The sequence below is a fragment of the Ursus americanus genome, chromosome 17 (genome assembly GCF_024610735.1).
Source record: "Ursus americanus isolate L20-20 chromosome 17, mUrsAme1.1.p, whole genome shotgun sequence".
Lineage (NCBI taxonomy): Eukaryota > Metazoa > Chordata > Mammalia > Carnivora > Ursidae > Ursus > Ursus americanus.
Window position 1 is genome coordinate 6567911 of NC_142143.1, and position 23706 is coordinate 6591616.

Sequence of the window (23706 nt, forward strand, 5' to 3'; positions counted from 1 at the left end):
CCTTCCCCAGATCTTTCTTGGATGTCCCACAAAGATGGTTTTGGTTCCTCCCATGGGCCATGCTTAGTGTGGGAGTGTTGTCCTTGCCTACCCTCTGAGCTTCCTCACAGAGTGTGGGTCCCAGAGCCTGAGAAAGCCTTTTTTTTTTTTTTAAGATTTTATTTATTTATTTAAGAGAGAGAGTGAGAGAATGAATGAGGGGAGGGGCAGAGGGAGAGGGAGGAGCAGACTCCCCGCTGAGCAGGGAGCCCCATGTTGGGGGGGGGGCTCGATCCCAGGACCCTGAGATCATGACCTGAGCTGAAGGCAAACACGTAACTGACTGAGCCACCCAGGCGCCCTGAGAAAGCCTTTTTCTAAATTGAAATCACCAGTGGACAGTCTCAGCCATGGATGCAAGGCACTGGGCTGGGAGACCAGGGGGGGACCACCTTCCAAAAAGTCTCTCCCCAACAGGCCATCCTGATGGGTCTCTTCCAGAAAGGGCAGGGCTTTGCCATGCAAGAAGCCAGTGTTAGTCGGCACCATGGTTTACCAGGAAAGAGGATTCACATCCCGGGGGGTTCCCACATTTCCAGGGGCAGGAAAGGCTTCCTGGGGCCTAGAGGGGGTACAGCAGAGGGTCAACCAGCAACTCGGAGGAAATGGGGAACCCAAAAGGAGCTAGGCACTTTGAGGAGGCACTCAAGAATGAGGGAGGGGCATGGTCCCACTGACCTTGACCTGGCCAGACCCCACCTGGGCACCAGGAACATGCAGGCTGGAGGAGCCTTCTGTGGGGAAGGGTCTGGAAGCCAGCTTAGGGGAATGAACAGGACTGGGGATGTCTTGGCCTGCAGAAGGGGAGGCTAGGGGCCACACATCCCTGTCCTCCACTGTGGCAAGGAAAGGTAGAAGGATCTGTGGGAAAAACCCCAAGGGGAGACCGTTCATCCAGGGTGGGGCTGCTCAGTGAGCTTCGAGCCTCCAGTCACTGGGGACACAGCAGAAAGAAGTGGTGGGGGAGGGCCAAGAGAGGGACAAGGGAGAGGGAGGGGAGGTGGCAGGAGCCGCAGACCAGGACCCCAGGAGGCCCACTGAGCCCGTCCACCACCCTCCCTCAGCTCCCTCCACCATGTTCCCCAAACAGCCAAGGCCTCCTGCTCCTGTCCTCCCCACCTGTCCCCTTGGCTGCCCCAGCCCCCCAGACTCCTCATTAGTCCCCTCCCTTCCCCTCAGCTTCTGCACTGTGTCCCTGAGGGTGGTGTCTGTGACCGGAGGGAAGGACTGGGGGAGGTGGGGATCTTACTTTTCCTATATTCTCAGCACCGAGCTCAGGACCCCCGGCAACCTTCAAACACGTGCAGAATTGGATTGAAGGAAGAATTGCGTTGTGAGGCCCACTTTTCCTGTCAGCCAGTTCTTTCCTAAGTAGGCCCAGATTCTGTTCTCGGACTCTGACGAACGTTCCACAAGTCCGGGCCAAAGTCGTCAGGGGGTTGGAATTCCCTGTGGGGTGCATTTCACCTCTGCTAGAGAAAGGGCCTCCCACCAGGACTCTTCCCGATTTCTCACTCGTTCATTCAAGAGGAACATGTGGCCTGAGCACCAGTGTTCCTGTCATCCCCTGGGGATGGAGGGCTGCCACAGGGGGAGCAGCTGAGGGGCTGGGGGAGGCCACAGGGAGCTCGCAATCCAGCCCGGGAGTGCAGACACCCTGAAGGATGTCACAAGGCAGCGCCAGCTGGCAGACTGGAGTCAAACCCCAGCTCTGCCCTCAGGGCTGTGTGGCCTTAGAAAGGGACGTCCTGTCTCTGAGCTTCAGGTTCCTCACCTGCAAGAGATGGACAGGACAGGGCTGACCCGGCAGGGTGGCCAAGAGGAGGCAGCAAGGCCCGCATCTGGCAAAGATGGCTTCCCAGTTCCCCTTGGGCTTCCCTCTCCACCCCCCCACCCCCTCCCCCTTGCCTCCAGACGCTGGCCAGGCCCAGCTGCCCCTGGCTGGACGCCCCATGGGAGGTGGTGTCACAGGAAGTGGGGAGGAGTGGGTCGAGGTGACAAAGGGCCTCCTGCCTCCCCTGAGGTCAGCGGTGTGGAGCAAGGGGCCCAGCCCCATCTCAGGGGCGGCTCAGGGATGGCCCGTCCTCTGTGCGTCTCTGGAAGGTGCTGACACAAAGATCTCCCCACTGGGCAGGGCTGCTGCCTAAGGAAGACTTTCTTCCAAGTCAGATGAAAAAAGCCTGAAAATACTTTCCCTTGGCCCTGGGTGGGGGGTGGGGGGCTTTCCCTGGGGAGGAGGCTTCTGGGGGAGGGAAATCTCCCCCCCCCCCCCCGCCCAGGCTGCCATGTCTGCTGTGACCTACAGGAAATGTCACGGGACCACAAGCCCAAGGCTGATGTTTTCTCTTCCTCCAGTCTGGACGCAGAGCAGTCTGTGGTTACTGTCGATCCGCGTGTCCTCTGGAGACTTCTGGTCCTAGAAAGACAGGCAGCATCTCCTGGCAATGGCTGGGCGTTTTGTACAGAACGGGATTTTCACCCCAGTAAGTACAGGCAGTGTCTCAACTTCCAAACGAGCTGTGTTCCAGAGAAAATCTTTCCACTCAGACACCGTATCATGAATGATGCCAGGGCTTCCACGAACGGCTGGAAAGCGGCTCAACTCAGACGTGGCTGAAAATCTGTACACGCGAAATGAAAACAGTAGAAATCGATAGTGGTTGTGCTACCGGTAATTTTTTAACAGAAAAATAAATGGTCTTATTCATCTGACCATTGTCACTGGAGAGCAAAGGTAGTTTCAGCAAAGGATGGGGAGGAGGGAGGCCTTCCAGGTCCGCCTCCGCTGCTCATGACCTCACACCCCAGTCCCTCCGGCTGGGTCATTGTCTCCTACTCCTAGGAGCTTCTTTCTGAGCCTTTGTGAATGCCGGGGCCTTGGCTTCCGGGGCAGGCTCAGCCTGGTCTGGGCTTGTGTCCCCTTCACACTGCGTTCCCACAGGGTTGTGACTCAGCCGTGTGTGTCAGGCTCTAGATGGAGGGCATCCAGGACAGGATGGCCCGGAGCAACGCCCCTGAGAGGTTTGTTGAATGAATGCAAGAGGGATCCAAAGTTTCTGGTGGGTCGTTGGAGGCAATTCTAGACTCCTGTAAGAATTTGAGGTGCTGGCCTGGGTTCTTTGCTGTCTATGGACCCAGGGCCTTCTGCCTGTGACCCAGGTCTCCCCAGCCATGGGGTATTTGAGAGAAATGCTCTAGCATAGTGCACTGAAGAGAAGTGGGAGGAAGAGAACCTTCTGGGCAGAGAGGAGAGGGAGAGCAGGAGAGGCGAGAAAGCTTTCTTGAGGAATCAGGCCAAGCTGGTGGGAGAGTCCCCGGAGATTCCCCTGCCCCTGCCCAGCCCCCTGACCCCATCTCTGAAGCCCTAACAGGGGCCAGCTTCAAGACAGGAATCTGCTGGGGGTCTCCTCTCCTGCCCCTCCTCCCGTCCCCACTCCCCACCCTTCCCAAATGTCTCCCCGCTGTCTCTCCCAGACCTGTCACCCTCCATGGATTTCCTCATCCCTAACCACACACCCTGGATGTCTGTACCTGTCCCATCTCCCCTCGCTGGACCCTTGTTGGTCTCTGCCCATCCCCCAAGCCTCACATAAGACCTATACAGGAAAGAGGCTCAGGAAGATTTTAAGGCAGAACAGCCACTTTCAACCAACATCTTATTCTTTGCACAGTGCTTTCCCCTCGGTCACTCCCAGCTATTTTTTATCAAATCTGTACAAGGGAGGTATTTCATCCCAGATGGTAGATGAAGAAACTGCCCCCATTGGCTTAGAAGGTGAGGTGGGGAGGCACAGTGAGGGGGCTGGTTCTCTATTCCCAGGACACCTGCTGGCCTCCCAAGGGAGGGGGAAGGAGGAGAGGGAAGGAGGGAGGATCAAATCTCTTTGAAGGGCTCCTCCTGGCCCCTTCCGAGCAGGCCTCCTGGAAAGCTGCCACCGTCCTGCCCACAGCCCCTTGGGAATGTGCCTTGAACGTGCTTCAGGCAGTTTCTCCGGTGTGAGAACCACGGGATGCGAAAATACAGGTCCCCTGGCCTCTCAGAGCTGAATCTCTGGGGTGGGGCCAGAAATCCGGATAATTACCGGCTGCCACACACACCCCTCTGCCCACAGGACACTGAGGCTCTCTGGCTCACAAAACCCCAGGACTGTGTGGGGTGACAATGCATGAATTCGCCTCAGGGGAGGCTAATTGTTCCCTTAATTGGCTGAACTCACTGTGGGAGCCCTGCTCAGAAAGTCTCGGGTTGTCACTGCAAAACCGTGGGACTGGTTTGCCTGGTGGCCGATAACTGGCTCCGATGGTTTCCCCCAAGTGGATTTTATACAGCGTTCCCAGCAAAGCAGCTTGTTAGAACCCAGGGGGCCTGCTCGAAAGGATGCTCCTGTCCCTGGGAAGGGCATTGCACAGCCAGCCAGCCAGCCAACCCTGCGCTCGTTCCCACAGGCCCCCTGGCCCCGCACCGCCCCCCACCCGGTCCTGCTTGCCCCGGACAACCCCCTTCCCCACCCTGCTCCCGCCACTCCATCGTGCTCCCTCTGGATTCCAGAGCCGGAGCTTGCTGGGTGGCCGCCCCTGGCAGCCCAAGACCCCTAGAGGGGAAAGACACCTCCGGTGAGCGTTCCCCTTTCTGCCACCAGGTGGCGCCATTGGCACAGGACAACCCGGGGCTGTCCCGTGTGGCCGGTGGGGACGGGGTGGTCCCATTAGTTCAAGACCAAGGCTCCGGTGCTTGCCACCTGAGGACCTCCAGTGATGAGCCTTCTGGTCGGTGCTTATCTCTCCTAGGGACACAGTCGTACCAAGGAGCTGAGCCTAAGAAGGCCTTGGCACATGGTGTACATGGAATAAATACTGAAAAATGAGGCCATCTGCCCCCCTCCTCCCAGATCTTAAGGATTATTTTCCGTGCGGCAGGGGCTGAGGAGGGGGCACTGCCTCCTTGCTGCCTTCCCCCAACAGAGCTAGCAGGGAGAGACTTGTCTAACTCTGGGCATGTGTCCATCGGGAAAACCCCGGTCTCTGGTCCCAGATACGCCTCTGATTCCCTCTGTGACCGTGAGCAGGTCGTTTGCACGATTTTTCTCCGTCACTAAATCTGTACGATGAGGGTTATCATACCAGCCCTGCTGGGAGAATCAAGTGAATTTTGCAAGAGAACATAATGATTAAAAGTGCAATCATGGGAGCTCGTGTCCTTGTCCCACTGCCTACGCGCTGTGTGGCCTTGGGCAAGTGCCTATGCTCTCTGATCTTCAGTTTCTTCATCTGTAAATAGGAGCAATAATAATACTTATCTACATGAGGTTTCTGTGAGGCCTGAAGTAGTCAATACATGAAAAGCCTTTAGAACCATGTCTGGCATGAGACAAATATTTAATAATCAGGCAAAAATACTGGCTTGAACAGGGAAGGCGCTTTGGAGATGGGCCCAGTCAACCTTACAAGCAGGGCAGGAATCTCTGAGCAGCATGCAGGGACAATGGCCTCCAGGTGGGTTTGCACACCTCCAGTGACAGGGAGCTCATTTGCTCCAAGAAAGGAGCCCGGTGTCCTGTGGGCCAGCCCAGCTCACGATTAGAAGGGTCCCCTCAACTGAGTCACAGCCGGGTCTCAGGCTGAATCGCACCCCTGGCTTAGTGGTCAGGTCTACTCCCAGGAGTAGGCTCACTGCTTCCCCAACCTGAGGAAGGGGGGATGGGGGGTGCTAGGACTGGGATGGGAGGGAGCCTGCCCTCCCCAGCAGCCCTCTCTAGTGGGGAGGGTGCTCAATGGAGTAGACGCTCTCCGTCTCGAGCACCAGGCCAGTGCAGAGGGCTGCTTTGAGGGGGCCCGTCCAACTGGAGGGCTCCTCCTGGTGCTGGAGTCTGTGGGGAGAGAGGACATGAGCTCCTGCAGCTGGAGAAGGGGGGAAAGTGGCCTGGGTCCCCCCACACTGCTGCTTTCTGGGAACCCACCATTCACAGTTTGGCCTGGGGAGGAAACACAGAGAAGACAGGCAGCTCCTGGGCATGGGAACCAAAGCAGCCAGGCCAGGGGCCTCGCCTTTGCTCGCTCATGGCAGCTGGAAATCCTGTCTGGGGGTTCTGTTTTCTTCTCTAAATGGGGAGCAACTTGAGGGCAGAACTATGACTTACGTTCTGTGCTTCCACTGCCTGGTACACAATAGGCACTTAATAAGCGTGCACGGGAACTAAACCGAAAACAGAGACCAGTAATTTTGGTCCAGATTGGAACGCTGTAGTTGTTGTGTGGATAAGGCACCTCTGGACTGCCGGGGACATCTGCGCTCTCCCATTTCCTCCTCCTTCAGGGCTGCCCCCTCCTCCATGAAGCCCTCCTTGGCACTCCCTCCTCCCTTCACCCTGAGTAACCTCTTCCTGTGCCCCCTCTTGGCTCTATACACACTTCTCCTATTAAGGCAGGCTGGAAGAGTAGATAGGACCCCAGAGCCTGGGGTTATCCTCAGAGTCAGTTCCCCTGGACACATTTCTTAGCTTTGGGACCTTAGGCAAATTTTATTTTTTTTTATTTTTAAAAAAGATTTATTTATTTGAGAGAGAGAACATGAGTGGGAGGGGCAGAGGAAGAGAGAGTCTTAAGCAGGCTCCACGCCCAGCAAGGAGCCCGACACAGGGCTCGATCTCACAACCCTGAGATTATGACCTGAGCCAAAGCCAAGAGTCGGAAGCTTAACGGACCTCGCCACCCAGGTGCCCCTGGCAAATTTTATTTTAACCTCCCTGTGCCTCGGTGTCCCCGTCTGTAAAATGGAATTGGTTGCAGTGCCCACCTCTGGTGCTGCGGCGAGGATTGAGTTGATTTGTAGATGCAGAGTGTCCTGAACAGGGTCTTGGCGTTTAGTAACTGCTCTGAATGAATCTATGTTATTGCTTAGTTGTGCTGGGATGATGGCCCCTCACCCAGAGGTGGGCTCCTCGAAGCTTGGGTCTTTCACTTCTGCATCTTCCCGCTGAGGCCAGTGCCCAGTGCAGGATAGGCGCTCAGCAAAATGTGAAGGGACAGGTGGATGGACGCTCGGACAGATGTCAGGACAAGCTGGAGTCCGAAGTGCACCGTCCCCAGGGACCTCACCCGCAAACTCAGCTGTGGAGGCCTGGCCCATGGCTACCCACGGGGGTGGGGGGTGCCACCAGAGCCCACGTCCCCTGCCGCTCCCGGCCCTGCTTACCCGAAGCCCCCGCCAGGAGCCCGGGGGAGGAGAAAGCATCAAATCCAAGTCCGGCAGCTTCATTGCTTGGCAGCCACGGGGGTGAGAGCAGGTGGAACGTGTTGGTGAAAATGAGGTTTCTCAACGTGCTGTGGTTTCACTTCCATCACCTGGTTCCCGAGGGCCTGGCAGGCCAGCCCAGGCCCCCCGGCTCCTTGCCAAGGCCTGTGCCTGCCTCTCGCCAGGAGTGGCCAACCCCCGCAGCCTGTTAGGACGCTGCTCTGTGCCAGGCTCGGTGGTAGGCACCGCCTTCACAGCAAGCCTGGGGGGAAGGCACTTTGCCCCATCTTCAGCTCATCGACTCGTCCATCCACTCACACCAATGTTTGCCCCGTGCGTACTAGCTGCCCGCACTGCGCCGAGCCCGGGGGCAGTCAGAGGCGAAGGTGACAGAGGCGGCCCCGGACAGGCCAGAGGCCACACGCCAGACCCACACCTGGAAGCCGCAGAGCTCCAGGGCTCCAGGGTGCGGATCGGGGCTGCTCCGGGGTGTGGATCGGGGCTGCCCTGGGGTGCGGATCGGGGCTGCCGTGTTTAGGGGCTGAGGGCTTCGTGTGTGGAGGATGCAGAGCGGCCCCTGCGTGGACGGGAGCGGGGGCAGAGCCCGTGTCCGTGCTCTGAGGCGGCTTGGCTCTCAGCCGCCTCCCTGTGCCAAGTCATAAAGAGACTGCTAGAGGCACAGACCGCTGCTGCTAGAGCGCTCCCTCCGTGCACGGAGGCATTAACGTGACGTCTATCACCATGGCATCGAGGTGCTTAGACAACCTGCTCCCCCCGGAGTCGGAAACAGCGTGAAGCAGATTATCTGTGTCTCACTGTGACATAGGCGGTCATGGATCACTGTGATGGATCAACAGTCAGTACCACCGGGGTCCCCGCCGCCCCCCAGCCCGTGGGAAGTGGCTGGCGTCTACACGTCTTCCTCACCTGGTGGGCTGCCCTCCTGGTGCTGCGGGGGTCGGTGGGCAACCCCTCCTGGCTTCCATTGTGCAGGTGCAAAGCGGCTGAGGGGAAAGCATTTGGAAGAAGGACCAAAACTGGACCCTTTTCGTGCCGTCGCTGGGGGCTGCGTGGGGTGGGGAGAGGCGCAGCCGTCGCACAGCTGGGCATTGATTCTGGCCCCACACACCTGCCCTGATCTTGAGCGAGGTGCTTTGCCTCTTGGGGGCATAGTTTTCTGTTTTGTAAAATTGGAATAATCACGTTTGTCTTGAGGGTTAATGGGCGCCCCTGGGGAAAGGGTACGGTAAAGTGCTAACACGTGCTTTTCCCCCAGCCTCCTCTGCTTGCCCGTGTGCTGGGGTCCTCCCCTCCACCCCCAGACCTCTTCCCTCTGCCTCCCCGGGCCCGCAGGCAAACATCTACCCCCCCCACACACACACCTCATCCAGCTTGGTCCAGGGCTGGGCTCCAGAAGGCCCAGGGTAACAGCTCCAGTCTGCTGGGGAAGGGGTGCCAGTAGTTAGGATGCCTGCTGGAGGTGAGGGCAGGGGCCATGCCTCCAGGCCATTCATTTGCCTCCTGGTGGGGGAGGGGTGAGCTCAGGCTGAGGGCAGCTTCACGGGGGAAGGACACTGCGGGTGAGTCAGAGAGGAGGTCACTGCTAGGCCTCTACGCTGGGCCCGCGGTGGCCCTTGCCGTGCTGATGACGGGCAGCTGGCCTGGCACCAGTCAGGCCTGCGACCGTGGACTCCTGCCCTCACCCTAACTGCCTGCCCCTTCTCCATCATGCACCTGCCCCCAGTCGATCCCCCCCAACCTCCACCGCCCCCTAGAAACCCTGCACTGGGACGAGCACATGAACCCAGGGGCCCTTGGACAATTTCTGACGGGAAGTCTGTGAACACAGTTTTAAAAGTTTCAGCTGTGAGCTGCTAAACTGAACCCCAGCGTTACTCATGGGAATCCTGTGTCCACTCTGTCACCAGTGTCTACCGGATGGGCCACCAGCTCGAAGGGGATGGGGGAGAGAAGCACCCCAACACGGGGTGGATGGGGAGGCCCCGCCGGAAAGGACAAAGGACGCATACCCCAGATTCCTCACTTGGTGGCCACTCGGCCTGGGGCTGTTCCCAATCCTTGCTCAGAAAGTCCAGGGTTATTAAGGGGAGCGGACCCAGTGAGGCCCTGAGGAAGCAGAAGCGTGGCCAGGGAGGAGCTTTGTGGGGATTCAAAGGGGAACTGTGGCTGCCAGCAGGCCATCCCCTCCCGTGAACTTGAGACGAAAGAGGAACACTGAACAGGGGGCCCCGATGGAGAGCCGGCCTCCATGGTGGCGGGCCCCGCCGGACATGTCCTCGGGACCCTGGCTCCTGGGCTTGCTCCTGTTTCCCTGGACCCTGCAGCTCACAGGTACGCTGCCTCCCTTCTTGCCACGAGCCCTCTGGCTGGCACATCAGAGTGGCTTTCATCCGCCTGTGCGGCTAATTCCTGGGGACCTGTCTCGGGAGATTTGCTGGTTGCGTTTGAACGTTGCAGACTTCACAGGGAAAGCCTTCAGGGATCTGGGAGATGGTTCGCTAATGCCTCGCCGAGGTGGCTTTTAAAGGGGTGGGGGCAGCTGTGTGAACAGCCTTCCTCCCACAGCCTGACCCCTGGTCCTCAAACAGGCAGGTGTGGGGTTGGTGGGGGAGGGACAGCTCACCCCCACGGGGCAGGGCCAGCCTCAGCCTTGTTCCCCACATTAGCCAGGGAGACGGGAGCGGCCCAGGGTAGGTCCCCAGGAGCACTGTGTCCTGGGACACAAAATTGTCACTCTTGCCAGAAAGGGTGGCACTCCCCATTTCCCGACGTGCAACCAGAGGCCACCTCATGTTCTTTCGCAACAGGAGCTGATGCCTTTCCCGGGGCCAACGCCGTGCCCCCTTTCCTGGTCTCAGGTCCCCTCAGAAATGGGGCAGCCTGCGTCCAAGCCAGACTCCTGGGGTGTGTGGCCTTGGGGCAGATCATCCCGACCAGGGAACCCCCAGGAGTGTGTCTCTCCAGGGCTGTCCACACTGGGGTCCCTCCAGCTCAGTCTCTCCCAGGGCAGCCTGGGCCCTCTTGGATTCCCAGGGTCCCCCCACCCCACTGAGCAGCCTAGGTGCTTTGCTTCCTATTCACCCAGACTTTTATGAGGCTTCTGGGGGCTGCCCCCCACTTCTGCTTCACCTTCTGCCTTTCATTTATGCCATAAACAAAAATGGCTCTTACTCTCGTGAATTAGCCCCTTGGAGCACTTGCTCTGGGCTTTACTCTCACAGTCAGCCCCCCTCCAGCCACCCTGGGGTACTGTCACTGCCGGAAGCTCTTAAGAACAGGGAAACGGAGGCCTAGGAGGCCAGGTAGCTTACCCAAGACCCAGAGGGTGAGTGGAGGTCAGCTTTAGACCCGAGTCAGCCTGAACCCCAAGCCAGGACCCTTGGCAGTGGACTCCGGGGCTCCTCTCAGCTTTTTTAAAAAGATTTTATTTATTTATGAGAGAGAGAGCGAGAGACGGAGCGCACGCTGGCACATGAACAGGGGGGAGGGGCAGAGGGAGAAGCAGGCTCCCCACTGAGCAGGGAGCCCAGGGTGGGGCTCAATTCCAGGACCCCGGGATCGTGACCTCAGCAGAAGACAGACGCTTAACAGACTGAGCCACCCAGGCGCCCACCTCTCAGCTTTCTTTACAAAGAACATTCCTTATAAAAAAATGTTCACTCCCCTCCCCGCCAGGAGGCAAGAGCGGGCTGTGGTCCTACTGCAGGCTTCCTGGGCTGGGCCCCTGTGACATCATCTCCTTTCATCTTGCACACCTTGCACCCCCGTCCTACACCCCCACCCCGCTCCCACCCAGGTGGCCGGGGCAGAGATGGCCCCGAGGAAATGCAGCTTGCTGGTGACAGTGCACCAGATTCAGTCGTTTCTAACTCACTTTCCCTCAAATTCCCATCCTTTCTTTTTGTGTGGCCCCTTCTCCCCGGAAGGGACCCAGCACATCAGGGTAACGGTGGGCGGCACTTTGGCACTTCGTGGGATGCCGTGGTGAAAAGCACTTTTGTAACCGTCTTAGCTGTGAACAAACAGCAGATCCCCCCCCCCCCCCGCCCAGTATTGCAGCAAATGTGTACAAAAGAGAACTCTGCTCTTTCACAAGAGGTGAAAAACCCTCGAGGTCCCCTGGAACGTCCCAGAGCAGCAGACAGCACAGTCACTCCTGGTCCTGCCCTGCAGGTGCCTGGCTCGCTCTGTCTGTCACTGAAGCCTAGGGACAGCAGTGTCACTTCCCTGAGCCACGGTGTGATGCAGGGTTGAGTACATACGCCAGGGCATTCACCCTGACTTTCCACCTGAGCTCTGTGATTCACCCCAGGACCCTGGGCAGGTTCCCTAATGTCTCTGTGTCTCAATTGCCTCATCGGTTAAATAGGTGTGATAGTGGTTGCTGCCTGGTGTCACGCCCTAAGGCTGAGCGGTTGGGGCTCAGAGAACGTCAGCTACCTGCCAGCCTAGCAGAGCCAATGGAAACTCATCAGTTGGCCGGTTGGATATCTTAGCGAGCCCACGGGCTCCTTGGGGTCTCTCTGACCTTGCCAGTGGGCTCTGGCACATTATGGGATGGTGTCTCAGGACCTCTCTTGCTCCCAGCGCTCCTCCTCCTGTCGTGAGCCGAGACTCAGGCCTGCTCTCCTCCAGTCTTTTGAGCTCTCTGCAAATTCCACTTTTCTCAAAGGGTCTGGCAGCCACTTGTGGTCTCACGGGCAACTGCTCTCCCCCAGAGGTGAGTCACCCGAACCTGAGACTCAGCTCTCCTGGGAGCAGCTGCATATCTGCTCGAGCCCTGCCTCCACCGGGCTTCAGTCACCTGCAAGGGCTTTGGGGCCAGGCAGGGGTACAAGTCCTACCTGCTTCTACTGACTGCTGTGTGACCGTAGACACGTTACTTAACCTTTCTGAGCCTCTGTGTCCTCAACAAATGTCAGTCCCCCTTCTCTTCTTGGCCTTTCCAGAACTCTGGGCCATATTTCTTTCTCAAATATCCACGGAGAAAGACCGGTTCTGGGCACTGGGGCGGAGGGGGACCTGGAGGTGAACACCCCCTACTCGCATTCTGGTGGAAACGCTGAGACTTGCCAGGAGAACATGACAGAACATGACCCAAGGAGAGAGTTACGGAGGCAGGTTTGCTCCCCTCCCCCTTTGCTCTGGACTCAGGTGTCACTGCTCCCTTTGTTGTCCAAAAGATGTTCGGGAGCCTCCTGCCTTCTTTCCTGCGGCTCCGAGCCTCTGTCAGGATTGGCCTCTGCTTTTCATCTTTGTCTAATCCCAATAAAGAGCTTTCGAGGCAGGCGGAGAGAAGCACCTCTCCGCTGCAGGTGGGGCAGGGGGAGTGTTGGCGGGGGCAGGGGGGCCGAGAGGGGGAGGAGGCAGAGCAGGTGGGTGGGTGGCAAGCACAGCGGGAATAAAGACGGGGAGGCCAGAAGGCAGAGCCGGGGGGAGGGGACGGGGAGAGGTTCAGTCTGACTGGAGACCAGGGTCTCTCGGCCGAGCAGTGGGATATGAATCCCACTGGGCTAGATTCCAGGTGGATTATAAATGCCTGTCAGGTAGGGGTTCACATGCTCTTCCAGTTGGCCCTATTATCGTGGCTTTCTCTTTTTAAGTTGTGAGCTATGATACCTATACGGGGAAGTACAATAAATACCATAAAACAAAGGCCCGTGTGACCACCATCCCCAGAACCCCGCGGGACTCCGGAGCCCCTGGGCCCCCTGGCCGCCACCTAGACACCCCTCTCGCCCATCCTGACTCTCGGGGCACTTGCTTCCTGGGGTCTCTTTATAGATTTATCCCTCAGTGTGTGTCCCTGAATCATATGGATTAATCTTGCCTGTCGTTGAACTTGTGTGATCAGAGGGATGCTGGGTATTCTTCTCGCTACCTGCTTCTTTCTCTCCAAGTTACGTTTTTGCAAGATCTGTCCGGTTGCGGGTGTGGGTGTAGTTTGTGTATTTTCGTTGCTGAAGAGCAGGGGTCATGAACGGTGGCCCCGCGAGTGGGGTGGGGGGCGGTAAATCGAGCCCGCCGCCTTTAGGGAGAGCCTGAGAGGTAGGAGTGGTTTTTTTCTATGTTTTCAATGGTTGGAAGAAAACCTAGGGAAGAGTATTTCTCGACACGTGAAAATGATACAATATTCACATTTCAGTGTCCATAAATAAAGTTTTATTGGAACCCGGCCACATTCATTCATTCGTAGACCATCTAGGACTGCTGTCACCCTCCATCGGCAGCGTTGAGCGGTTGCGAGGGAGACCATATGGCCCGCGAAGTGGAAAATATTTACTATCTGGCCCTTTACAGAACACGTCTGTCAACCCCTGCTGTGGAGTGTCCCACGGAGGGAATATACTGCAATTTCTTTAGCTGTGATCGACGTGTCAGGCGCTGGCCGTCTGTGGCTGTGAGCACTCCTGTGTGGCCTCCAGGCCCACGTGCCTCTGGGAGCACGTGTTCCCATGGAGGCTGCTTCTTCCCCAGCTGTCTGCCTCTGCCTCCCTGTGCAGACTGGGAACTTCAGGGGGCGGGAAACCTGTGGTCTTTCTTGGTTCGAATCCTCGACTCCTAGCACAGAGCCTGGCACCCAGGGGATGCCCAGCGGATACAAAGACAGCAGCGTGGGTTCAGCCCCAGGAGGACTTCCAAGAGGGCGGGGTGGAGATGTGATGGCACCGGGAGAGGCACGTGGGTCCAGGGGTACAAGGTGGGTCCACCTGGCATGGTGGGGGCCTGGGCCTCGGGCTCCTTTCAGCACAGGCAGAGCGGCAAGACCCTCATGTCTGGGGAAGGAGAGTGTGGATACGGGAGTGCTGCGTCTATGTGGGCCCCGACACAGGAGAGCTGACCCTTGTGCATCTAGGGGCTGCAGTGGGAGTACAGGCCTCGGGCACTGGGGTGGCAGTGGAAGCCGAGGAAGGGAAGGGGGGTGACCTGAGGCTGGAGAGGGGGAGAGGAAAAGAGTGGGTGTGAATTTGCAGGTGGAGCTCCTGGCCCCCGGGGAGGATGGTCTGGCCGGCCTGGGATTGAGCCGTGGAAGACTTAGCCACGTCACCTGACCACTCAGCCCCCACTCCCCTGTCAGGCACTCAGTACCCTCCGGTGCAGGCCTCTTGCCAGTGGCAGCAGGAAGACACATCCAGGGCCACCGGTGGCCCTGGGACCTGGCACATGGGGCCCCTCAGGGAGGGCCCGTGGGGCCTCAGCCATGGGACGGGGCGCCTGTAAGGGGGGGTGTGGTGAAGCAGGGGTGTATCTGCTCCCCCCCCAGGACTGCATGGGCTTGGGGGGAAGAACGTGAGGTCAGGAGGCAGAGCCCTGTCGAGGCTCTGGGCCAGATCTGCGCTTGCTGCTGGTGGGCTGGGGGAAGGGGGTGCCACGCAAGCACAACCCCAGGCAAAGCCGGCTAGCTTCTCACGTGAGCGGAGGCACTGCCTACAGCGCAGGCTGGACGGCCCAGGGCATATTCCTGAAGGCCACGTGGCAACCTGTATCAACACTTAAAAATTTTAAAGGATCCCTGCCCTTTGAAGATTTATTTATTTATTTGAGAGAGAGAGAGCGCCCTCCAGCGGGGGAAGGGGCAGAGGGAGAGACTCTGAAGCAGACTCCCCACTGAGCGAGGAGCCTGACCTGGGGGCTTGTCTCACCACCCTGAGATCATGACCTGAGCCAAAATCAAGAGTCAGATGCTTACCCGACTGAGTCACCCAAGCGCCCCCAGGGTACATGCCCTCTGAATCAGTAGCTCCCCTTTTTCGGACCAGACAACCTTTATGTACAAGGACGATCCCTCATGGGTCCATGGAGCACAGCAGCAGACTGTCTCGCTGCCGTCAGCTGGCCCCTTGCTGCAGTGGGTTTAAAGAAGACCCTCTCCCACCCTCTGGCCCTGAGCTACCCTTGCCTCTTGGCTCCTGCCTCCCACTCCCACACCCCACTTTCCAGCCATGCTGGATGACTGCCTGCCCCTAAGCCTTTGTTCCTGTTGCTCCCCTTTCCTGGAAGGGGTCCTCTCGCTTGCCCACCTGGTGACTCCAACCTGTTGGTCAAGGTCAAACTCTCCAACCTTCTCTGTGGTGCCCTCTCTGGCCCACTCTCCCATGCCCCCGTCCCCTGACAAGCCCAGTGGCCAGCCCTGCCCCGCCAGGGTGTTCCCCTGTGGTTCAGAGCACCAGGAGCGCAGAGGCATGCAGGGTGTGACAGAACTCACCTGCCAGCCGAGGGTGCCGACAGTGCCAGGGACCAGGTACCCAGCCCTAAGAGGTGGGCTCTGTGCGAAAAGCCAGAGAAAGGGCAGAGAGAGAAGGTGCTGGGGGAGCCACAGCTCAGCCTCTAAGATGTTTGCTGACCTCCTGTTGCTGTGGGAGGGGAGGAGGCTGACAGGAGGCAGGGACAGGGCTGGCAGATTGGAGGCCGGGGAGGACGGAGGACAGTGAGTGATTTTGTGCCCGGAGGGTACCGGATCTTTGGGGAGATAGAGATTGAAGAGAAGGCGGGATAAAAGAGATCTGGCGAAGGCGTCTACAGGAAGGAGTCAGCGTGTTGACAGCCAGAAGCATTTATGTTTTAAAAGGAGGCTGGAGGGGGAGGGGTCCCAAGCCCTCAGAATGAATCACTAATGCGAGGGTTTTAGGCAGCCGAAGAAGGTTGGAACTCTGTAGTGTTTCTCTTGCGATCTTTCTTTCTTTCTTTCTTTCTTTCTTTCTTTCTTTCTTTCTTTCTTTCTTTCTTTCTTTCTAAGAGGTGGCAAGGGGCAGAGGGAGAGAGAGAATCTTAAGCAGGCTCCACGCCCAGCACACAGCCCAATACGGGGCTCGATCTCACCACCCCGAGACCATGACCTGAGCCGAAATCAAGAGTTAGACGCTTAACTGCCTGAGCCACCCAGGCACCCCTCTCTCGTTACCTTTCTAACACAAAATGTGATCCTGTCAATTCCAGATCGAGAAGCCCACAGGGGCTCCCCGTGGGTTTCCAGGATAACATTTGCCCCCCCCACCTCCCACCTCCCTGAGCCCCCCCCCCCGCCGTCTTTACAACTCCACTGTGCCTTTTGAGTCCCCCAACTACCAATGAGGATGGGTGTCTTGTTTTGAGATTTCCAGAAGCTTCCTCCAAGAGTTTTTTGCGCTTAAACCCCCCTGTCTGCACCCCTCCCCCACCTGGCTGCCTCCTACTCTTCCTTCGAAGTCCAGCTTGGTAACATGATGTGGGAGACCCATCACAATGTCTACAGCCATGATGTCGGGGTGGCAGAACCACAGGCAAGTTCAATGTTCTTGATCCTTCGCTGTGGTGTCTAGAACTCCTACAGTGAGCATGTTTCTCTTTAATAATGGGGGGGCCTGAGAATTATAATTTAAAAAAACAAAGACCCAGTCCAAGGGTCACCCCTCCTGTAATCCTCTGCCCCCTTCCCGGCTGGGTTGGGTCCCCTGTTTCTGCAGGCTCTGAGACTTCCCTTTATCTCCCCATGTGCCAGCTTCATCAGCGAGCTGTGCCCAGTGGCAGGGCCTGGCCCGCCCTGGCAGGACTTTGGGTGGGCACACACTGCAAGGGGGGTGCCCTGGCGGGGTCTACGCCCTCGTTCTGTTTCTCCTACACCCATCCAGGGACAAGGACCAGAATCCCCACTCTCCCTCTTTGGTCCTATCGCCATCTCCACCCCATCCCGACGCCCTTTTGAGGGCAGAGGAGGGTATCAAGGGAGAAACTGAGTCTCCAGCTGTCATAGGCCACACCCTCAAACGAGCTACGAAGTTCGAGAAACTTGCCTTTTCAAACCAGCAAAGGAGAGGTGACTGCTGTACAAATGCCAGTTACTACCCACGGAGTGGCTACGTTTCTGGGACCGAACATTTGATATTCTGCACTCGGTTTGTGTCCCCGCGTGGCCACGGTGCACCCGGGGGCCAGAGTCTGCAGGCTTCCGAACGGAGCGCAGGCAGACTGTGGAAATGGCCCCCGAGGCAGCCGCTGCTGTCTGCATCCTTGTCATTCGGAGGTGTTGAAAGATGTGACAGCCAGTGTTCGAAGGGCATCAGCGCTAAAAGCTTCATAATACACACTCTCTGTTCAAAGGTTGCCTTCCAACGCCTGCTCCACGCTTCCCCTCATCAGCCACTTGGCCACGCGCTGTTGTGTTTGATGCGCGGGTCCTGAAGGACTCACCCGTTTTCCTGTGGCATCACGGGGTTCGCGCGCAGGCAAATGGCTGGAGCCCTGTGATGCAGCCAGCGGCCCCACATCTGTGGCTTCCCAGCAGCCCTTCAGATGGGCCTTAAAGAAAAAAAAAAAGGCATGGCTCTGAGAGATGCCAGAATTAAATTGGAGGGCAAAACTCCATGCCTAAAATAAAGACCGTGGGAACTGCTTTCTTCTGCAGCTGGGGAATCAAAGTGTTTCCTTTCAAATCGACCTAAGTGGGAATGGATAGCTTTGATCAGCACGTCTGGACTCTGACACCCTTGGCTGACGGTTCTGATGCTGGGGGCCACAGAAGGGCTTGAGTTCCAGGCAGAGTTGGAGAGCTGGGGGCAAGGCCTGGGCCAGGTGGGTCAGAGGGGCAGCGAGGAGGCCAGGGCAGCTGAGGAGAGTGGGGAGGGAGGGAGTGCCAGATGCTGGGGGTGGGGGGATGTCATCGCTGCAATGAAGGAGGGATGCCGGCTGGCCCTTTGGGCACTCGGCCGTTGCTGCCACAGGACCCGTCTGTATGGGGTTCATGGGACCACTTGGTTCTGCTCCGGGAGCCACAGACTCTCCTTGAGCTGGACAACAGTAGCTGTCCCCCCTTCAGCTGCAGGGTCACTTCTGGTGAGGACCTTTGTCCCCAGATCCCAGAGGCCACCAGACGTGTCTGCCTATTAGATGACCCAAATCTAGAGAAATGGCCTCTGAATTTTTAGCTCCCTTTAAAGGGGTGCAGCTCTTTCATTTGAGAGATGTTTTCTCTTTCTTGCTCTCCGATTTTAAAATTGTGGCATAGAGCAGCGGTGAAGAGTGTGGGGTTAAGGACCCAAAGGGACCCCGCTTAAAATCCTATCCCCGCCACTGACGAGTTGTGCTGCTGGGCAAACCTCTTCCTTTCTCAGAGCCTCGGGTTTCTCCTCTGCAAAAGGGGAGTGTGCCCCCCAAGGACATTGCACATTATCATCACGTGGCTTGACAGCACTGCCTGCAAGTCTGTGCAGGGGGGAGCCGTGCACCCAGGAGTGACTCAGGAAGGAAGGAAGCCCTGCAGCCTTAGATGGTGACCCCCCAGTCCTGGGAGAGGAAGGGAACAGGAGGCATTCTGCGGGGGCGGATAGCATGGCCAAAGGCTGAGAGCCCGGCAGGCCTGGCGTCGGTTGGGGAGGAAGTGAGGGGCAGCTGAGCTGGCTTGCACGGGGCCAGAGGCATGGCCTGGATCCTCCCATCCGAGAACTTGCAACCTTTTTTTTTAAAGATGACCCAGAGTTAAGGGATGCGTGTTATAGCATGATGCTGTCTGAACCCAGTTGTATGACTATAACCAAAACCAGAAGGTCACAAAGAGCGCCCTTATTACGCACAAAATGCTCCATGTTCTATTTTTTTAAACTGCTTGTCCTCACCATGTAAATTGATTTCAGACTCCTTGTGGGGCCTGTTGGGGCACCCCACGGGTCAGCAAGGTGGTTTGCGGTTCCTTCGGGAGCCGCGCCAGGCAGCTCTCTGGCTGGGGGGCGGGGGGAGGTGGGGAGAGGAGCCCGGACTCAAGCTGTCAGGTGGATAGATGGATGCAGGGTGCACTGTGTAGGGGGTGCGAGAGCGGATGGGGCGGGCATCCTTCCTACATCCAGACAAGTTCTTTGATGGTGAGTCCCTCCCCCCAGGGACTCGGCATGGGGTCCCTGGGCCAGGGTGGGAGTGGGGCCCCTCCAGCCAATGCTCAAGACTGCAGTTCAAGTGGCCTCAGATTCAAAAGAAGAACCGGAAAAGGAAGGTTCTGGCGCCAGCGGGCAGTAGACAAAATCTTTCCCAACAAGGGCAACAGATAAGCAGGAAGGGGGAAGAGCGGGAGGAGGCTGCTGGGGGGTGGGGTCTCTGCATTGTCACACACTGGCCACCTGGCGGGGGAGCCTTGAGCACCAGGCCCGGGGTCTGCACCCCAGGGAGTCACCCACTTCCCTGTGTCCGGCCAGGCCAGGGCCCGAGGTGGTAGACAGGCTGTCATGTGTGGAGGCCGCCACAGGCTGCGTGTGCCCTGCTCTGTGGGCCCAGCACTCTCTAGGCAGAAGGGCCAGGCTGGCATTTGCCTTGCCAGAGCAGCGAGGCCTCAGGACTCCTCTGACTTCCTTGCCTCTTTCTTGTCGCTGGGGAAAGGCAGCCTGGCCCTGCGGCCTCCTCGGAATGTTCCCGGCCCCCCATTTAATCCCATGACCACCCTGTCAGGTTGGCATTGCTTCTCTTCTGTTTTTCAGGGGAGACACCAAGCTTCAGAGAAAGAAAGCCACCTGCCCAAGTTTGCACAGCCTTTGGGGGCAGAGCTGGGATCCAAACCCAGGCTTGATGCCCCAAAAAACTAGGCTTTTCCCAGGCACCCCGCCCCCACCCCATATTCCTGGCAGGGTCCCAGGCTTCTTAGCAGTCCTTGGAGCTGCTGAGAGGTGAGGGATAGAGGCCACGCCGTCCCTAAAAACTCTCCTGCACAGCGGTGTTGCCTGTGCTGCCCAGGGGAGCCCTGTGTGCTTGCAGTGGGGAAGGGGTGGAGTGGGGGGGGGGGCTCGAGGATGCCTTATGAGTAACCGAGCTCTGGGGCGGGGCTGGGGTTCCCCGTGGAGCAGGCATCATGCTACAACTCTTTCCCAACCCCATCTCTGGCTGGCCCCGCTCCTCGCCCTCCTCCCCTCTCCCTCCGTGGACCTCACCCTCCAGGGGTGCCCCCTTCTCTGCTCTAAACCGTCCACAGTAGCGCAAGCCCACACTTCTCCCATCCTCCCCCCAGACCTGCCCTTCGCATTTGCCCTGCCCCTCCAGCTCCCTTTTCTCCTTCTCTGTCCTGCATGGGCAAGAGCGGTGTGCTCAGGCAGGTGGGAGATCCGGCTGTCCTCACTCCCATCCCCTCCTCGACGCCGCCCCATCTCGGCCCTCAGTCCACATGGCCACCTCCAGGCCCTTCTCCCTCTCAGGCAGGGAGCTCTGCGAGTTGAACAAATCCATCTCCCTGCGGAAAACAAGCCAGGCTCCCGGCGACGTTTTCCTCCCCGGGCCTGGCCCGGGCTAGGCTGCACCAAGGACTCACTGCCTCCCAGAGAATTTTCTGAAGAGCAACTCCGAGTTGCTCCTGCAGCCCTTTAGGCCTTTCATCTCGCGGGACATGTGCCTGGGACCTGGAGGGAAAGCCAAGCAGGCCTGGGCTCTTCCGGCCCCTCTGCCCTGTGGTCACTCACAGTCAAAACCAAGTCCTGGTTCTTCCTATCGCCAGCCAGAGTGACAGCCAAAAGGATGAACTTGAGGCAGCCTGGTGGCGGTGTCTGGGACTTGTATGAGAGTAAGGGGTGAGGGCCCTCTTCCCTTCCTCCCCCCACACCCCCTCGTGGTCCTTCCCCATGTGTCAGCTGGGTGGAGACAGGAGACAGGGAAGGAGCGGGAAGAGGGCAGAGGAGCCCTGCTGGTCCGGTTCTGTGGACAGCTGGCCCTGTGCTCCAGGTACTCGCAGGGTTTGCAGTGGACCCCCTCGGGCACTTTCGTGGGTCACTAGGGTGTGCCAACCAAGCTCCTGTGGCCCTCCCGCCCTCCTCAGCCCCAGGAATCCAAGTCCCCCCCACCGGAGTCCTCCTCCTGGGCTGTGTGCCCCTCTTGACGGCCCATGAGCAGAATCTAAGAGGACCCCCAGGCAGGCTCAATCTGCCCCGCCCACCTTGTCCCACAGGGACACGCTCCCTTGGCCTGAACAGGGGACAAAGTGTGATACAGCTGCCACCAGGTGCAGGATGGACACCAGCCACTGTGCCATCCCTGTGCACTCAGGGGACACACTGCAAGCCTTAGGAGGGTCCCGCTGGAGCCCCTCTGGGTCTGGGGTGAGAAGCAGGTGCCTGAAAGGCAGGCCGGGAGCCCCTGCAGCCCTCTCCAAGCCTGTCTGCACCCCTCTCTCTGCCATGCAGCCATCTGGCCTTTGACTGCGAAAAGTTGTGACTTGTGCCAGGAATCTGACGCACCCCTGTCCTCAGCATCTGATGTCTCCTGTGCTGGGTGCCGCGGCAAACGCTCCCAGCCCTGTGCCCCTGACCCCGCTGCTCGGCTCGGGGGGCTGGTGTTACTTCCTTGGCACAGATAAGCCTGGGCTCAAATCCCCGCTCCACCTCTTAGGAACTCTGTGGCTCCGGGCCTTTAAGACCCTCTCCAGTCTTTTGTCTGCACAGTGGGGCTGCAAATGTTGTCGCAAAGAATTGTCATGGTGTTCAGTTGACATGGGCCTATGTCATGCCCAGCCAGAGTATGTTTTCTATATCTTTCCTTGCCCTTCTGTCCTTGGGCTATTTCTAACCTGCTGTCCATGAGTGTTCCTGCTGTCAGTTCACTGATGACCTCCAGGCCTCCAGGTCACCAGCATGTCCCTTCCCCACACCCCTAGACAGGCTTAGTGGTTCCTTCCCCACCAGCCCTTCCATCCCTGACTCCCTCTGCTTCCCTGTTGCCAGGCAGGGAGCCCCTCCAGGCCAGGGGTGGGGCCTGTGACCTAACTGGTATTCCTTAAATGTTTGTGGGAGTAAACAAATGGTAGCAGAAAGCAATTTGTGGACATGGGAATTACTATGGGAATTACTATGAATCTCTCCGTAGCACTGAGCCTTAATGCGGGGGGGAGGGGGGCATTAGCCAGCTGGAGCAGCTTGCACCCCAGAGGGGGCGTCTTGGAGGGACAGTCCAGGACAGGGGTGGGAGCTAGGCTGTGAGGGTCCAGGCTCTGGGGCGTTAACACCCCCCAAAAATAAGGGGCAGTGGAGGCAACGGGCTGCACCATCGGGCCAGAACCCAGTCTCCTTCCCAGCAATGGCAGGCCTCCCTCCTCCTTGCTTTTCACCTGCTGTCCCCAGACTCGCTGTCCTTCCCCGATCGACAGAGACTGCCTCCCTCCTCACTCATGGAGACTGTGGTTTTTCCCGAGGTCTGAGGCCCTCTTCCAGGGCAGGTCCGAGCCAGGGCCACTCATGGTCATGATCCTAACCCTCTGACCTTAAAATACTGAATCCTGGAAGCATACGGAATGACAGTCATCTATTTTTATAGATTTCCCCCAAATTGTAAAGATTGGCTTAATCACACTAACGCATTTCATCATTTTCTAGAAGGATACCTCAAATGCAGAAAATTTTTTGAGATGATTAGATGGGTGGCTTCCTGCCAGGACAAACAGGAAGGTAGTCTTATAGTACGGACAGTGTGCCCAGCCTCCCCGGGCCTCTTAGACACATGGAGAAGAGAAGCAGGAGGCCCTGGGGGTTGGGGGTGGAGAGCCCTCCCCCCTGGCGTGGCCACTTTCCTGGTGGTTTTGGTCAGGTTCCCATCTCCCGACCCCTAGCAGGGAGCACTGGCCTCCTGGAGAGCCAAACAGGAGAATGTGGCTGGAAGTCAGAGTGGGTTCTGAGCTGAGTCTGGAGGACTAGGTAGGAGTCCCAGGCAGAGGGGCCTGCAAGGGTGGATACAGCACGTGGGAAGTGGCCCTTTGGGGAGCGGGGGGGAAGGACTGCAGCATGGCCTTGCCGTGCAGGGCAAATCAGGTCCATCTCAGCGTTCCTGCCCCTTGTCCTTACCTGGGATCATGCAATGACCCCTTCCTCCGCCTGCCGCACCCCTGCGCTGGCCACCATGTCTCAGGCAAACTTCAGCCCTGAATCATCGCTCCTTGTTTTTACGACTGTACGAACACAGTGTCGTAGTTAAGCCACGACAGCCACCCCGCAGTCATGCCCAGAGACATAAAGGATGTGTGAAATCCTTCGCGCCCCACTCAGAGGAGCAGAGAGCCCTGGGCCCCAGCTCAGGGACTCCTCCAGGCGTGAGCATTGTCAGATTCACTCAGTAGGATGAAGCCGGTCCACAGGGACATCCAGCCCCCTCCTTGGAACTGTCACGACCTTGCAGTCTTTGGAGGAGGGGCGATCTCTTCAGTTACTCAACAGGAAGCTCAAAATACCCGTGTGGCCGGAGATTCGAGGCGCTCACTGGTTTAGAGGGCCACCTCTGTCCTGTCCCCAAGTCTTCCAGAGGCCCTGGCCTCGCCTCCCCTGGGGACCCAGAACAGGGCTCGGCGGAAGAGCCCAGAGATGAGTCCAGCCTGGCCTCACACCAGCCCCGCACCCCGGGCAGGGGGTCCGTGCCTTGCTTTCCCCAACAAAGTAAATCTGGCAGCTCCCTCTGAGTACCTAAATTGCGTGATCTTCTCCTGATGAACA

The 23706-nt window shown here is 58.2% G+C and overlaps 1 protein-coding gene across 1 annotated transcript in view; it reads left to right on the forward strand.

Moving 5' to 3' along the window:
- The first annotated feature begins 9436 nt into the window (after window positions 1–9436).
- NFAM1 (NFAT activating protein with ITAM motif 1) overlaps window positions 9437–23706 on the forward strand; it is a 33664-nt gene continuing 19394 nt past the window's right edge. The window contains exon 1 of the mRNA XM_045779880.2: window positions 9437–9622. Within this exon, the coding sequence (XP_045635836.1) occupies window positions 9523–9622 (100 nt within the window). The 5' untranslated portion in view covers window positions 9437–9522. The remainder of the gene's footprint in view (window positions 9623–23706) is intronic.